This window comes from Microcaecilia unicolor, chromosome 1 (assembly GCF_901765095.1).
Source record: "Microcaecilia unicolor chromosome 1, aMicUni1.1, whole genome shotgun sequence".
In the NCBI taxonomy this organism is placed as follows: Eukaryota; Metazoa; Chordata; class Amphibia; order Gymnophiona; family Siphonopidae; genus Microcaecilia; species Microcaecilia unicolor.
The window spans coordinates 128360525-128376005 of NC_044031.1; the positions used below are offsets into that span (position 1 = coordinate 128360525).

The 15481-nt window shown below is 42.9% G+C and overlaps 1 protein-coding gene across 5 annotated transcripts in view; it reads left to right on the forward strand.

Moving 5' to 3' along the window:
- The window catches only part of CDK14 (cyclin dependent kinase 14), an 857524-nt gene that overhangs the window by 519540 nt on the left and 322503 nt on the right, over window positions 1–15481 (forward strand). For all 5 annotated transcript variants that reach the window (XM_030200090.1, XM_030200096.1, XM_030200123.1 and 2 more), the window contains one exon: window positions 11531–11624. In XM_030200090.1, the coding sequence (XP_030055950.1) occupies window positions 11531–11624 (94 nt within the window). The remainder of the gene's footprint in view (window positions 1–11530; window positions 11625–15481) is intronic.

The following is a 15481-nucleotide window of genomic DNA, read 5'->3' on the forward strand; positions in this document are numbered from 1 at the left end:
CACACTTTCACTTTTGACCTGTATGTGGGCAGAGTCAAAGGTGGTGTGAAGCTGGCATGATTTTGACTACAATGACAAGACAGCAGGAGAATGGTACTCCAACTTCTGGAAGGCGTCAGGGAGATCTAGGGGAATTTGGTAGACTTCCATTAACCAAGGGCAGCTCTAAAGAAGCATTAAAAAGGGCAGACGGTGGAGCCATTAGAACTTCTCTAAATTCATTCAGTACACGCAGATGTGCCCCATCTGGCCCTATCACTTTGTCTATGTTAGGTTTAGCTGGCTCCTCACAAACACAGTCTTCTGAGAATCGTTCTACATGTATCTCTTTTCCATTTTTATCTAAGTTGGTTTTGTGCAGTCCTGCTTCTGTCCCTTCATCTGTGAACACAAACAGAAATATTTCGTAAGCAATTTTGCTTTGTCTTCAGTTTCTACAGTTGATGACAGAAAGCACAGAGCTCCCAGATTTCCCCATGAGCTTGCCAATTTAAAATGCTTATACAGACAAAATGAAAGAAAGTGGAGAAAATCTGTTTCTGAGATGGTAATAGAGCCTATTTAGAATCTGTTATTGGTTCTAGAAAAACGTATTAGTAAAAAATTATTACGGAGACCATGTGAATTATTTTCAGTTGTGCAGTGGCTTTCTACAAAAAGAATTGGTTCTCCATCTCAGTTATTGCTGCAGCATAAGAGTTCCAAGATTATTTTATACATAAAATTGATGCTTTGGCTATAAACATCTATAGTTGTCTAGTTTCTGGAAATGCAAGTGGTGGACACACATCTTTCAGGCAGGTGGTGTAACTTTCACAGCATTAACTAGGATGAAGTTGTGAAGGTGGTCTGAAAGTTAAAGTCTACCACTAGCTTTTCATATCCTTGTGCTGTTAGTGTTTTGAATGTTCCTTAGATTCTATAAACATTGTGAATGCTTTGCTATCCTAGGGATGTTTCCCACAACCCTTGAAACATACAAATGTATGCCCAATTGTTAAGAATTCTCCCTTGGATATGGGTGATTTGTTTACAGTAATTAATGCCTGATTTTGAGTTTACCATTTTTGGCCAAGCTGATTGAACACAGCAAATGCTAATTCCCCCCTCCCCCCCAATATTCAGCTGGCAGTAGTAAGCATTTTTGTAAAAACTTATCATTGCCAGCTAAGTTAGACCTGGATATTCATGTGTGAGCACCCACATTGACTATTGAATATTCAGGTATCAGTTGAAAATCATCTGGGATCTGGATAAGAGGGTCTCTCAATATGTGATTTGGCTCACCCCCCTCCCGTACCATTTCTCCTAATCTCTCCAACCCCACTTCTCAATCTGATCCCTTCCCCCGATCCTGTGTTCAATCTCTCACCCCTGCCCCCACCCAGACCCCCAGCCTCCTCTGGACATAACCTGATTGCCTGTATTTGGAAGGCTGACCCTTACTGGTAATACCATGAGACTGCCACTAGAGGTCAGCGCTGTCATTTTGAGACCCAGAACCAACTGACAAGAGAGGAAAGGGGATCTCTCCATCTCTGTCCCACTAGACACTGGTGATCACTCCCAAGAAAATCCTGGGGGCCTGAGGGGGGCACTAGGGGGTGAGGTCAGGACATGGGATCAGGAGGAATCAAAAGGGGGGATTGAATTGGGGAGCCAGGGGGAATTGGAATGGAGAGTGGAGTCGGGAAACAGAGCGTGGCAATTGGGGAGAATTAGATCAGCAGCCCCAAAAGTTATGCATGTGCTAGCCTGTATTCAGTGTCGGCACCCAAATAGCTAAGAGGAGAAAGAAAGGACAGCCTTTTGTGCAGTCCTTTCTGACTGCTTAGCTATGCAGACATCAGTATTGAATATGGCCTGTTCCGCATAAGTGCCAGTTCCCCTCCGACTCTGCTGTTTCTGTTGATCTTTTTAAATCTTTTGGACACATTTGACAGTGTTGACTGCCTTATTATGCTGCAAAGACTCTTGAGTGTTGGGGATTTCAGATGCTGTTTTCCGATGATTAAATCTTATGTAGGCTGAATGCAAGAAGTTAGAGTGGGCAATGATGTTTGACAGATTTAAATTGTGGAGTGCCTCTGGGGTCAGCACTCCCAACAGTATTATTTAACATCTATTTGTGTCTGTTGTGTATACTCTTACATGTTGGGACACACTACTATATTTACGCTGATGACATGTTGATATTTCTACATTTTAAGATAGGCCAGAGGCTTCCATTAGTCGAGATTGCTAGCTGCATAGAAAAGGTGAGGACTTGGTTGATTGAAAACAATTTAGTTCTGAATTTATGAAAGAAGCATTGATCTTGAGCAAGTCATATTAGACTGATTCACCTGAAATGTTTGATCTGGGATTATGATAACTTCTCATTATCAATGTGGCAATTATTTAGAGGGTATAGCTAGGTATGCAAGTCACATTTAAACTCTATTGTCAAGCATTGGTTCACACTGTGTTTCAAATTGCAACTTCTTAGATAGCTAAAGAGATAACTAGGCAGTGTAGAATTTCATACAATAGTTCAGGCATTTCTGAATTTTACATATTGTAATAGAGTATTTTGTCGGTGTTACTTTGTGGAATGACTCCCTTATGATGAAAGGCTAAAAAGGTTAGGATTCTTCAGCATAGAGAAGAGGCAACCGAGGGGAGAAATGATAGACGTCTATAAAGCAATGAGTAGAGTAGAATGGACAGATGTGAATTACTTGTTTATTCTTTTCCAGAAGTACATGGACTATGGTCACAAAATGAAGTTACTAAGTAGTACATTTAAAACAAATTGGAAAATATTTCTTCACACAAAGTATAATTAAGCTTTTGTTGCTAAAGAATATAACAAAAGTCATTAGCATAACAGGGTTTAAAAAGATTTGAACAGGTTCCTAGATGGAAAGGTCATGAACTGTTATTAAAGTGACTTGGGGAAAATCTATTACTTATTCCTGGGGTGAGCAGCATGGAGCCTTTTACTCTTTTTGGGATCCTACCAGATACTAGAGATTTGGATTGACCACTATTGGAAACTTTATATTGGGCTTAATGTACCATCTTTCTGTCCAAGTACTGCAATGCTTATATACCTATGTACTTATGACAGTACCACAGAATCCCTGTAATATACTTTGAATGGACTGAACATTTGATTATAGGTCATGGGTGCTATGAACACATTATTCTAGTTTTGTGTAAGTTGCATTGTTTACCAGTAGTCTGTTGTACTGATTTTAAATTGTTGATCTTGATGTTCAAAGTATTTCATAGACTTGCATCATCTTGTTTAAGGACTTTCTTAATTGATCTCAACCAGTATGTTCTCTGAAATCATCTTTGCAGCAGTTGCTGCTGGTTCCAGATAATAAGATGGTCCAAACATCTTTGATAAGCCACCAGTTTTTGATCAAAGATTGTGGAGCTGTCTTCCTGAGAGAGCTCTGATTGGATCCAAATCTTTTGTGTTTACAAAAAGATTTTCATAGTCATGACTGATAAATCAGTGTTGTGCTTTACTTGCCACACGGCCACTTCCTGCAAGAAAGAGAGACTTCCCTTTACTTGCTACGGAAAAAGGGGGCCTTGGCGCATGTGAGAAACACGCATAGATTCCAGCGCAGGCCCCCTTTTGCCACAGATTGGTAAAAGGGGTCCATAATAAGCCTAAAGTACTTTCTATATATCTTGTAAACTGCTAAGAACTTTTGGATTGTGCAGTATCAACATTTTTTAAATAAATAAATAAATACTCATGGAGTACAAAAAATCTTGAAAGGGTTAAAATCCTTTCAAGATTTTTTGTACGCCATGAGTAGTATTTGAAGTTTAGAAAGTACTTTAGTCTTATTATATGGAAGAGTATTTTGAGAACTAGTGTTATATTCAACTCATTCATCTTCTTTATTACTGAAATACCAATATACATATGTATGTTACCATGTTGACCCCACTGATATTTTAGACATTGACAATTGCAAAATGGCTGCTGCTGTCACATGTAACCAACACATGCATGTCCATTTCTGCTTCTATTTTAGAAAAGGTTCCACATCAGCAATTCTTTTTTATTTGCTGATTTCTATTATTAAACAAGCAATAATATACTTGTACAGAAAAGTTCAGTTGAATTAAAATGTTAACACAGAAAGTAATATAAGAAAAATTATTCTATTAACCTCACTCAAGTCCACAATTTGAGTCCAAGATCCCTAAACCATGGAGATCAAGGAAATACTAATTAAATTATCGGCTGTGCACACAGGGCCGTGCCTAGGGTCTCTGGCGCCCCCCTGCAGACTATCAGTTGGCGCCCCCCCCCCCCCCCCCGGTGAAAATGATCGCTCACCACTTGCTACACTGACAGGAATTGTCAGCAATATTCTTAGAAACAAATTGCTATACATTGCAAAATAAGATAGCAGATGTAAATTCTCAAAGTAGACATATTCCAAACGCTAAAATGAAAATAAAATGATTTTTTTCTACCTTTGTTGTCTGGTGACTTTCTTTTTCCGATCATGCTGGCCCAGTATCTGAGTCTGCTGCTATCTGTCCTCTTAACTCCATTTCCAGGGCTTCCTTTCCATTTATTTCTTTACTTTCCTCCTTTCTTCTTCATTTCTTGCTCTAGATCCATTTCCAGCAATTTCTTCTCTCTCCCTGGGTCCTGTCCTCCCATCCATGTCCATCCTTGTCCCTCTCTGCCCTTCCCTCCTCCATCCATAGCCAGCAATCCTCCTCTCTCCTCTCCCCTCCATTTCCAGCAAATTGTCCTCTCCCTGGGCCCCCATGTCCATCCTTGTCCCCCTCTGCCCTTCCCTCCTCCATCCATAGCCAGCAATCCTCCTCTCTCCCCTCCCCTCCATTTCCAGCAAATTGTCCTCTCCCTGGGCCCCCATGGCCATCCTTGTCCCTCTCTGCCCTTCCCTCCTCCATCCATAGCCAGCAATCCTCCTCCCCTCCCCTCCATTTCCAGCAATTTGTCCTCTCCTTGGGCCCCCATGTCCATCCTTGTCCCTCTCTGCCCTTCCCTCCTCCATCCATAGCCAGCAATCCTCCTCCCCCTCCCCTCCATTTCCAGCAATTTGTCCTCTCCTTGGGCCCCCATGTCCATCCTTGTCCCTCTCTGCCCTTCCCTCCTCCATCCATAGCCAGCAATCCTCCTCTCTCCCCTCCCCTCCATTTCCAGCAAATTGTCCTCTCCCTGGGCCCCCATGTCCATCCTTGTCCCTCTCTGCCCTTCCCTCCTCCATCCATAGCCAGCAATCCTCCTCCCCTCCCCTCCATTTTCAGCAATTTGTCCTCTCCTTGGGCCCCCATGTCCATCCTTGTCCCCCTCTGCCCTTCCCTCCTCCATCCATAGCCAGCAATCCTCCTCTCTCCCCTCCCCTCCATTTCCAGCAAATTGTCCTCTCCGTGGGCCCCCATGTCCATCCTTGTCCCTCTCTGCCCTTCCCTCCTCCATCCATAGCCAGCAATCCTCCTCTCTCCCCTCCCCTCCATTTCCAGCAAATTGTCCTCTCCCTGGGCCCCCATGTCCATCCTTGTCCCCCTCTGCCCTTCCCTCCTCCATCCATAGCCAGCAATCCTCCTCTCTCCCCTCCCCTCCATTTCCAGCAAATTGTCCTCTCCCTGGGCCCCCATGTCCATCCTTGTCCCTCTCTGCCCTTCCCTCCTCCATCCATAGCCAGCAATCCTCCTCCCCTCCCCTCCATTTTCAGCAATTTGTCCTCTCCTTGGGCCCCCATGTCCATCCTTGTCCCTCTCTGCCCTTCCCTCCTCCATCCATAGCCAGCAATCCTCCTCTCTCCCCTCCCCTCCATTTCCAGCAAATTGTCCTCTCCCTGGGCCCCCATGTCCATCCTTGTCCCCCTCTGCCCTTCCCTCCATCCATAGCCAGCAATCCTCCTCTCTCCCCTCCCCTCCATTTCCAGCAAATTGTCCTCTCCCTGGGCCCCCATGTCCATCCTTGTCCCCCTCTGCCCTTCCCTCCTCCATCCATAGCCAGCAATCCTCCTCTCTCCCCTCCCCTCCATTTCCAGCAAATTGTCCTCTCCGTGGGCCCCCATGTCCATCCTTGTCCCTCTCTGCCCTTCCCTCCTCCATCCATAGCCAGCAATCCTCCTCTCTCCCCTCCCCTCCATTTCCAGCAAATTGTCCTCTCCCTGGGCCCCCATGTCCATCCTTGTCCCCCTCTGCCCTTCCCTCCTCCATCCATAGCCAGCAATCCTCCTCTCTCCCCTCCCCTCCATTTCCAGCAAATTGTCCTCTCCCTGGGCCCCCATGTCCATCCTTGTCCCCCTCTGCCCTTCCCTCCTCCATCCATAGCCAGCAATCCTCCTCTTTCCCCTCCCCTCCATTTCCAGCAAATTGTCCTCTCCGTGGGCCCCCATGTCCATCCTTGTCCCTCTCTGCCCTTCCCTCCTCCATCCATAGCCAGCAATCCTCCTCTCTCCCCTCCCCTCCATTTCCAGCAAATTGTCCTCTCCCTGGGCCCCCATGTCCATCCTTGTCCCCCTCTGCCCTTCCCTCCTCCATCCATAGCCAGCAATCCTCCTCTCTCCCCTCCCCTCCATTTCCAGCAAATTGTCCTCTCCGTGGGCCCCCATGTCCATCCTTGTCCCCCTCTGCCCTTCCCTCCTCCATCCATAGCCAGCAATCCTCCTCTCTCCCCTCCCCTCCATTTCCAGCAAATTGTCCTCTCCGTGGGCCCCCATGTCCATCCTTGTCCCTCTCTGCCCTTCCCTCCTCCATCCATAACCAGCAATCCTCCTCTCTCTCCCTTCCCCTCCATTTCCAGCAAATTGTCCTCTCCCTTCACGCGATTCGCGAACCGCTTAGCACTGCTTAAAAAAAAAATTACACATCAGCAGGAACAGGCTGCTTCAGCCAATCCCAGGGGCCTTCCTTCAGCGTGTTCCGCCCAAGGGCTGAAGGAAGGCTCCTGGGATTGGCTGAAGCAGCCTGTTCCTGCTGACGTGTAAATTTTTTTTTTAAGCAGTGCTAAGCGGCAGCGCGGTTCGCAAATCGCGTGAAGGGGGGGTGGAGGGGTGGGACGACGCGACGGCAATGAAGAGGAGAAACAAGAGAAGTGCTGCGTGTGCCGGTAAGCTGCTCAAAGGCACAGGGGACGCCGTCAACACTGCCAGGTGGGGACCGGAGCCGATTTTAAAGGTCATGGTTGGGCTGGGGAGGCTTAGCCTCCCCAAGCCTCTTATACGGGGCGCCTATGCCTCTGCTCTTTCCTCCGCACCCTGGGGCCTTTAAATCTTTTACTTCCGGTCGCAGCAGCGTCAGTGAAAGCGGAGCGCTGCCGACATCTCCCTTCGCGCTCTTGGTTCCCTCAGTGTCCGCCTTCTTCTAGAAGGCGGGACACTGAGGGAACCAATGAGTGCAAGGGAAGGGAGACGTCGGCAGCGCTTTCACTGACGCTGCTGCGACCAGGTAAAAGATTTAAAGGCCTCGGCGGCGCGGGGCGAGAGTAAGCACCGCGGCGGCGCCCTCCAGAGGTGGGCGCCCCCCTGCGGCGCTTACCCCGCTTACCGCATCGGCACGGCCCTGTGTGCACAAATCCTATATTTCTTAATAAGAGCAAATGCTGGGTAATTCAACTTCCAGCATTTCATTTAGATGTTATAAAGACTGCAAGTTGAGAAGGTTCGTAATAAGCAAATTTCTCTGAATGGTATTTGATCATACATTTACATGGATACTTAAGGAAAAAAGTATCTCCTAACTGAAGCACTTCTGGTTTCATTTGAAGAAATTGTCGTCTTTTTTGCATGTCTCTTGAGACATCCGGATAAATTCGAATTTTTAAACCCTTAAAGGTTTTTTCTTTATTTTTGAAAAACATCCTCAAAATCCAAGTTTTATCTGATGTCAAAGCTACTGTAGCCACCAAGGTAGCTGCTGTTATGTTTCCAGCAACGCGGAGACATCTAGCACCTGATTATTCTGAACTTATTGATTTTCATCACTCTTGGTGGGAAGATAATAAACCTGTGAGAAGGGGAGGATACTATCTTCCCCAGCCCCCCAAATTTTCTTAATGTAATTTTTTAACATTTCCCGGGGAGAGACAGTCATTTGTTGAGGAAAATTTATAAAACGTAAGTTGTTACTTCTAGAGTAATTTTCAAAGATTTCCATCTTCCTCCTAAGATTTGTCAAGTCTTTAACCATATTACTTTGCAGTAATTGCATTTGCTGAAAGCCTTTTTCTTGATTTTGAACATGCTGATTCACAGATTTTAAACCATCTTCTGTTTCTTTTATCTTCCCCTCTAGTACTACAATATCTTTATTTATTTTTTTGTACCTGAGAGCATAATACTTTCCCTAAGTCAGCAATTAAAGACCACAAATTGTCCAAAGTCACATCAGGAGGTTTAATGAATAAAGTTGTAAATTGAGTGGTCAGTACCTGAGCTTGTTATATTGTAACTTCTCCTTCTCGATTCGTAGCTCCAAACTGTCCCGGCGTTGTAAATGCTGTCTCCGCAGCTGACAGAGGAGTTTATAAACTCCTCAAGTCCCCCTCTTGATCGTAATCCACCTCCCGTCATTCTGTACCTGGGGCTCGATCCACTCCCAGGACTGAGGACGCCGCCATTGGGGAGCTGCTTCCACACGGCTGCAGGGGAGGGGCTCTAATGTCAGGGGTAAATGTGACTTCCAGCCCATAGTTCTGCCCAGGATCTCCATCTGCCCTGGACTGAACAAGCGGGCCACTCACCAACGATTCAGGATCCGGAATTCGCTGCAGGAATATTTCAATTGTCCTGGGATGAACCGGAAGGTTCTGCTGCTGGGAGGTTGCGGCAGCAGCCCGGCAACAGCAATTTTTTTTTTTTTAAATACTACTGGAAATTGACATGTCCCGACTTGAACACTTCATCTCTAGTTTGTACATTTTTTTCATTCTTTTTTTAACAAAATATTATCTTTATTACGCTAATTGAAAATGGGCATTTCCAGGTTTACTTCACTGTTTTAATTGTGTTTTATACTGACATTGGCTCATGTTACTATAGTTAAACTGCTACTACTGTGTAACTTGCCTTTGTCAAGCTATCTGTTGTGTGGTACCTTGAGTAAATCTCTTCTGAAATACCTAAAAGACTACAGGGTCAGGCCTTTTATATCAATGATTTCTATAGCATTTTAGTACTGTTGAAATTAATTGTTCCAGAAGTAGAATTACCTAGATGATACATGGAGCATTTGGTTGTATGTCTGTTTCCATTACTTTCCTATCACTATATTGTAGTTCCTTTTCAGCTGATTTTTAGTCTGTAAATTGCTTAGTTGTGGTTTCAGTTGTAGCAGTATAGCAGCTTTGAATAAAGAATATGACCAATTACTGCTAACCATTAAAATAGCAAATAATGTACCTGACCATGGGGCCCTTTTATTAAGGCGCACCTATAAAAAATGTCTTTTTAAAAAACTTTTTTTGCTGAAAGTGGACATGTGGCAAAATGAAAATTGCTGCGCATCCATTTTGGGTCTGACACCTTACCGCCAACCATTGACCTAGAGTAAGGTCTTACGCGGTAACCGGGGGTGGGGTAATAGTCTAGATGCGTAAAATGCCGATTACCGCCAGCATGCCAGAAAATAAAAATATTTTCCGGGAGGCAAGATGGTGGCTTGAAGGGAGCAGTGAGAAGATGCTCCTAACCTACCTACCTTAGTTCCCTTGGAACGCTGAATTTTCCTCTCTTCCATGATTAAGAGGAGGGGCAGACAGCGCGCTAGTCCCGCAGCGCCAGTCACGCCAATGTCGGGTTCTCTGGACCGCTTCTTTTCTCCAGGCATATTGTCGGGATCCTCGTCTTCGTTCCTGGAAAGTACGGGGAGAGGTCTGCCGCGTTCCGAGCCAGAAGTTGAGACTTCGCTGAGTCCCGAAATACGGACAGCACCTCCCATGCCGGCGGACACACCGAGAAGGAGCCAGGAAACCCTTAGCTCCCAAAAGGTACTAGAGCTTCCGGGCATGGGATCCAGCTCAGGGAGTGTACCGCCGAATATCGCCGCACAGAAAGTTGCAGTTCAACGGGAAGAGAAGGCTCTCAAGGAAAACAACTTGAAGAAGGAGACACAGCCCTCAAAGGAAACTTTGGCTGATTTTGGCTCACTAAGTAAGTCTTTCCTACCAAAAAAAACAGACACTGACGCTATTTGAGAGGCCCTTATTGGTTTAGAAACCTCCTTCTCACAAAAACATTTGTCTTTAATTCAGCAATCTCAAACTTCATCAGAACAATTATCAATACTAGAAAATAAAACTTGGGAAAACCATCAAAGCTCTAAAACATTAAGACTAATAAATTTTCTTAAACAGGTCTCAATTATTCCTCTCATAACTTTTAAAAAATATTTGTTTGAAACTTTGAAGATACCAGAACAAGCTTATCCCCCAATCTCAAAAATTTATTATCTGTTACCCTATACAAAAAAGGAAACTGATCAGTTAGTTGAAGGGACTGAACTTAAATTTAACACAGATACTAGAAGATGATAATTTGGGTGTAACACCAGCAACACTTATAGTGACATTTGTATTACAACCAGATAGAGATTGGGTACTGAAAGAATTTTTTAGATCAGCTCTTTCTGAATTGTAAAGTTAGAATGTTTCCAGATGTTTCAAAAGCTACCCAAAAGAGGCGTCAAGAGTTTCTTAAATTACGCCCAAGAGTAATACAACTGGGCGGTCTTTTCTGATTGAATTACCCCTATAAATGTGTACTGAAACTAAATTAAATTAAATATGCATTTTTGATCCTAAACAATTAAGTGTCTTTTTGGATTCTAAAATAGCTGTGACCCCTTCAAAACAACCAAGAGTAGTAATTGCATCGACTCCGTAATTTAATAATAAGTAATCCTGGAATCTCCTCCTTCCATATTTCTTTATGGAAGAGTTAATCTTTATATATCCACAGATATTGTGATGTCTCCTTTATTGTGGACTAAAGATCTTTAAAAAGATCATATTTCTTCTTAATTGTGATTTTTGGAATAGCAATAATTAGCTTTTCTGTATCAAGATGTGTTCTTGTATTAATCTGTAAATTTCTTAAAAAAAATATAAATATATATTTTCCGATGTGCATAGAGGGCGTGCATAAAAAGTGAAATTACCACACATGCCACGTGATAGGTGGTAACTCGGACTTTCTGCATGTTGGGCACGCATAGGCGCTTACGTGGCTTAGTAAAAGGGCCCCCATGTTCTTAGGTAAATCAGTGCACACTTTCTTTGTGTTATTTACAGGGGTGGGCAACCATAGTCCTTGAGGTCCACAACCCAGTTGCGTTTTTACAATTTCCACAATGAATATGCATGAGATTGATTTTCATGTACTGCTTCCATTGTATGCAAATAGATCTCATGCATATTCATTGTGGAAATCTTGAAAATCCAACAGGGTTGTGGCCCTCGAGGTTACGGCCCTCAAGGACTGTTAATCAAGCTAATTAATCTAATGTTGTTATATTTTTTTTTTCTTGACAGGGGCGTGGGATGCATTTTTGTAGAAATGATTCAGGGAGTTGCTGCCTTTCCTGGAATGAAAGATATTCAAGATCAGCTGGAGCGTATATTTCTGGTGAGTTCTTCCTTTTTGTCTAACTGTACTAGATTTCGTAATGTAAACTACCTTATATGATGGACTAGTATCATGTGGTTGAAATTAAAGTCTAAAATTAACACATTTGACAGCATGTGGACTATAGTAATGTTTCATGATAATGCACTGCTGAAGAAATATCTGTTGAAATAAAAATGTGTGGAAAAGGAAGCAAAATGATGCTCAGTGGATGAATTGCATATGCTCTTTGCACCATCCTCTTTAGCATTTGTTTAATGGAGAAGAACTGCTTTTCCATTGGTTTCTCACATCTGAGGTGCTTTTGGCGTTATTCATTTTTCATTTGGCTTTTGTGATAAAGCACCTGCAGGGTATGAATCTTTTCACCAAAAGACTGTATAGAGTAGATGCCAGTAGGCCTGAAAAATATTTTCTTCATGCTGGTCAGGTGGTATATGTACAATGTAATTGAAACAACAGAAGAAATTTGCCAGTAATAGGAACCCATAGGATCAGCTGACTCGGTGGCAGCTTCTCTCCCTACATTCTCATATCACAGCCACCCTTTGTCCTCTTGTCAGGGCAACCTTAGATCAGAGCATGCAGAAAGAATTTCTCAGACCTACTGGTGGTCTGCTTTGTGTGGAGATGATAATTGAGCTTTGACATTGAGACTGCAGTCAGACACAGGGAAAGGGAAGACTAGTAAAATGAGCAGCCTAGCTGCTGGAAATATCTCAGTAACTGAGGAAAAGCTGGACGTCAACATACTGGTCTATGAAGATTCCTGAAACTCCCAGCAAAGTTAATCTGTCACTGGTATGGAGAGCAATGTTACAGACAGAACAAGCCTTTTCTGTTAGTGTTATACCTATGAAAATCTCAGCCACAGAACTGAAAACTAAAGTGATCCACAAGGCTGTCTATTAAAAATGCTGAGAAAAGTGGAAGTTCTGGAACAGCAAACAGACTCATTGCACACATGAAATCAGCTTTGATAAATAGTAATAATTTTTTTTTAGAAGAAGTAGATGAAAATGTTCTTAGGTTAAAAGCCTAAGAGCAATACATTTTCTGAAAAATTGATTACTTTTCTAGAACTGAACTTTTCAAAAAGAATAGTGCTTATTTTTATATCGCTATTAAACCTCAGCTACTAGTTGAAGATTTGTCTGGAATCCAGCAGGTCCTGAGTTCAGCTGGTAGCCATTTTTCCCCTCCCTGGCTCCATCTCTTATCAATTTGTGATTCTTCGGGAACAGTCCTTTGGGGGTCAGTTGGGCTCTTGTTGGTGCCATGGTCTCTTTGGCATTGAAGGTGATCTTCTCTCACTGGATTAAACCTTATGATTGTATCCAGACATATCTGGTCACATCCAAGAAAGATGGAGGCAGATTGTGAATCTTGAAGAAAATAACAGATATGGAGACTGTTCCTTCCTTAAGGTATTAAATAAAATACAGAGTACATTCTGTGTTCAATATATATGTGTTGGGATCCAGTATACTGGATTAGGTGTAATAGGAGATCCTAGTGACCTTAAGAACATTAGGAAGACAAGTTACAAAGTGTTCATGTATAAAGTCCTCGGTCACTTTGTACTTGCAGACTTTACCTCAGTTTTCAAAGGGAAAAAGTCTGATACTGGATTCTTGATTTATATTTACTTTGTATCTTTCTTATTAATGTACCTGAATATAACTTACCTTCAGCTGTTAGATATTTCCCTAATCCCAGAGGGCTAACAATCTAAGTTTTACCTAAGGCACAGGAGGGTTAAGGGTCTCTTTTACAAATCCACGCTACCGATTCTCGGTGCGGCAAATGAGAGCAAGACCATTCAATTCCTATGGGCTTCCTTTCATTGGCCGCATGGGAATCGCTAGCGCACCTTTGTAAAAGAAGCCCTAAGTGACTTGCTCAAGATCACAAAGAGTGGTGGTAAGAATTGAGTCTATTATCTGTGTGATACTTTTTTCCATGAAGAATGCATATATACTTTTAGAAATCCAAAAGTCTGTATGCAAGTATATTCTCTGCCCCAACTTGTCCCCAGAATGGCTCCTCAATGGGTGTATGCCTTTACATGGGTATGTGTTGTACACACATATTGGTTGGCCAATTTTCAAAAGTCTCATTTCTGTGCATACTATCAAGTTTTGTTCTTTGAAGAGCCTTTGTAAAATCTCCATGAAAGTGTTCAGTGATGGCTGAGACCATTGATCTGTTGATCCCCATCATTCTGTCTCTTACAGTGGCCAGTTTGGGTCACTTGTAAGTAGGCAGCAGATCCTAAGAAGGAGATCCCTTCCCTATTATTCATCCCCTCATGTAAGTGGTGTTGCTCACCAGCTCTGCCTAATAATTTTTAATGGGTCTTATCTCATGAAGGACTTATAAACTGCATACAAAATTTGCTTTTAGAAATTATACATTTCCCAATAACAACAAAGGGAATAGGAGCAAGAGTAAATAACATTATCCGAAGGGCAAGAAGAAAAAGTCATTATTTTATACATAATAATATCGACTCAAGTAGCCCACATCCTGAGAGAAAATAAACTTACTAATATGCTAAAACAGCTTAAGAAAAAGAGATGAACAATTCTTCTTTCTACACTGAGGTTTTTCTTTGGTTGTTTAGTCATTTATCCATGCCCCAGTGAATCTTGCCTTTTGTTTAAGGATGCTTTGCATTGTCCTGAGAAAGATGTTTTGGGGGAATGATCCCCCTAATTCTGTAAAAGTCACTAAAAATTACACATTCAGCTTAATTGAATAATGATCTAATTAGCACCAATAATTGACTTTTTAACAAGCAATTATTGGCACTAATTAAAGTTGATTGAACTTTACATGCATAAATTTAGGTGCGGGATCTGTGCCTAATCTTCATGCATGATCTGAAAAAGGGGGTGCAAAAATGGGAGACTCATGGGCGTAACGGGGTGTTTCTACAATTAATGCTTGTTGTTATAGAATGGGGATATACATTTGCACCACATTTCAGTTGGTGCAAATGGCCACACCTAAAGATAGGCATGATTCCCAAGCATAAGAGCTATTTTGTAAACCGTGTCTAAATTTACAGTTTATAGAATAGTATTTTTTCATTGCCGATTTATTTGGCGCCATGTATAAAATCTAGTCCTGTTTGTTTTCTTAGGTTTTTTTGTACCTTAGCCTGTATTTTGGAGATTCTTTGTTTCCTTAAGTGTAATTTCTTAATTGTCAAAAAAAAAAATACAGGCCAGGCATAATTACTGGATAGCTCAGAAAAAATGTGGTTATAACATTGGCAGAAAATTGGAGGGAAAAACAAGGTGAGTGGATACTAAGCTAAGCTAATCAATATAATCCCAGTTTAAATAGTACAGAGCTTCAGAAAACAGTCAGAATCTGAGTTTATGGCCATAGAGCAGTGTAGCATATGTCATTGTACTTGGTAATCATCAACCAATTCTCAAGTACAAAACCTAAAAATAAAGAACCACAGCAGTAAAAAGTTATTTTCTTATTATGGCAAGTAACATATGTTTCAAGCATTTTCACTGGTAGCTCAAGGGAGGTTACTTTCAGGTACTGTATTTCCCTGACCTCAAATGGCTTACAATCTAAGGGGCCCTTTGACTACGCAGTGTTAGGTGCTAATGCACACCTAATGCAACAAACATTGGAACAGTGGCGTTCCTACCCTCGATGACACCCGGGGCGGATCGCCGATGCGCCCCCCCCCCTTGCGAAATGACACCTTCCCCCCCCCTGGCGAAATGACACCCCCCTGGGTGCAGGCCGCTGGGGGGTTGCCGCGGGCTCCGAGTTCGCTAAGCTAACTTCGCTGGTTTGCAGCAGCTCCCTCTGCCCCGGAACAGGAA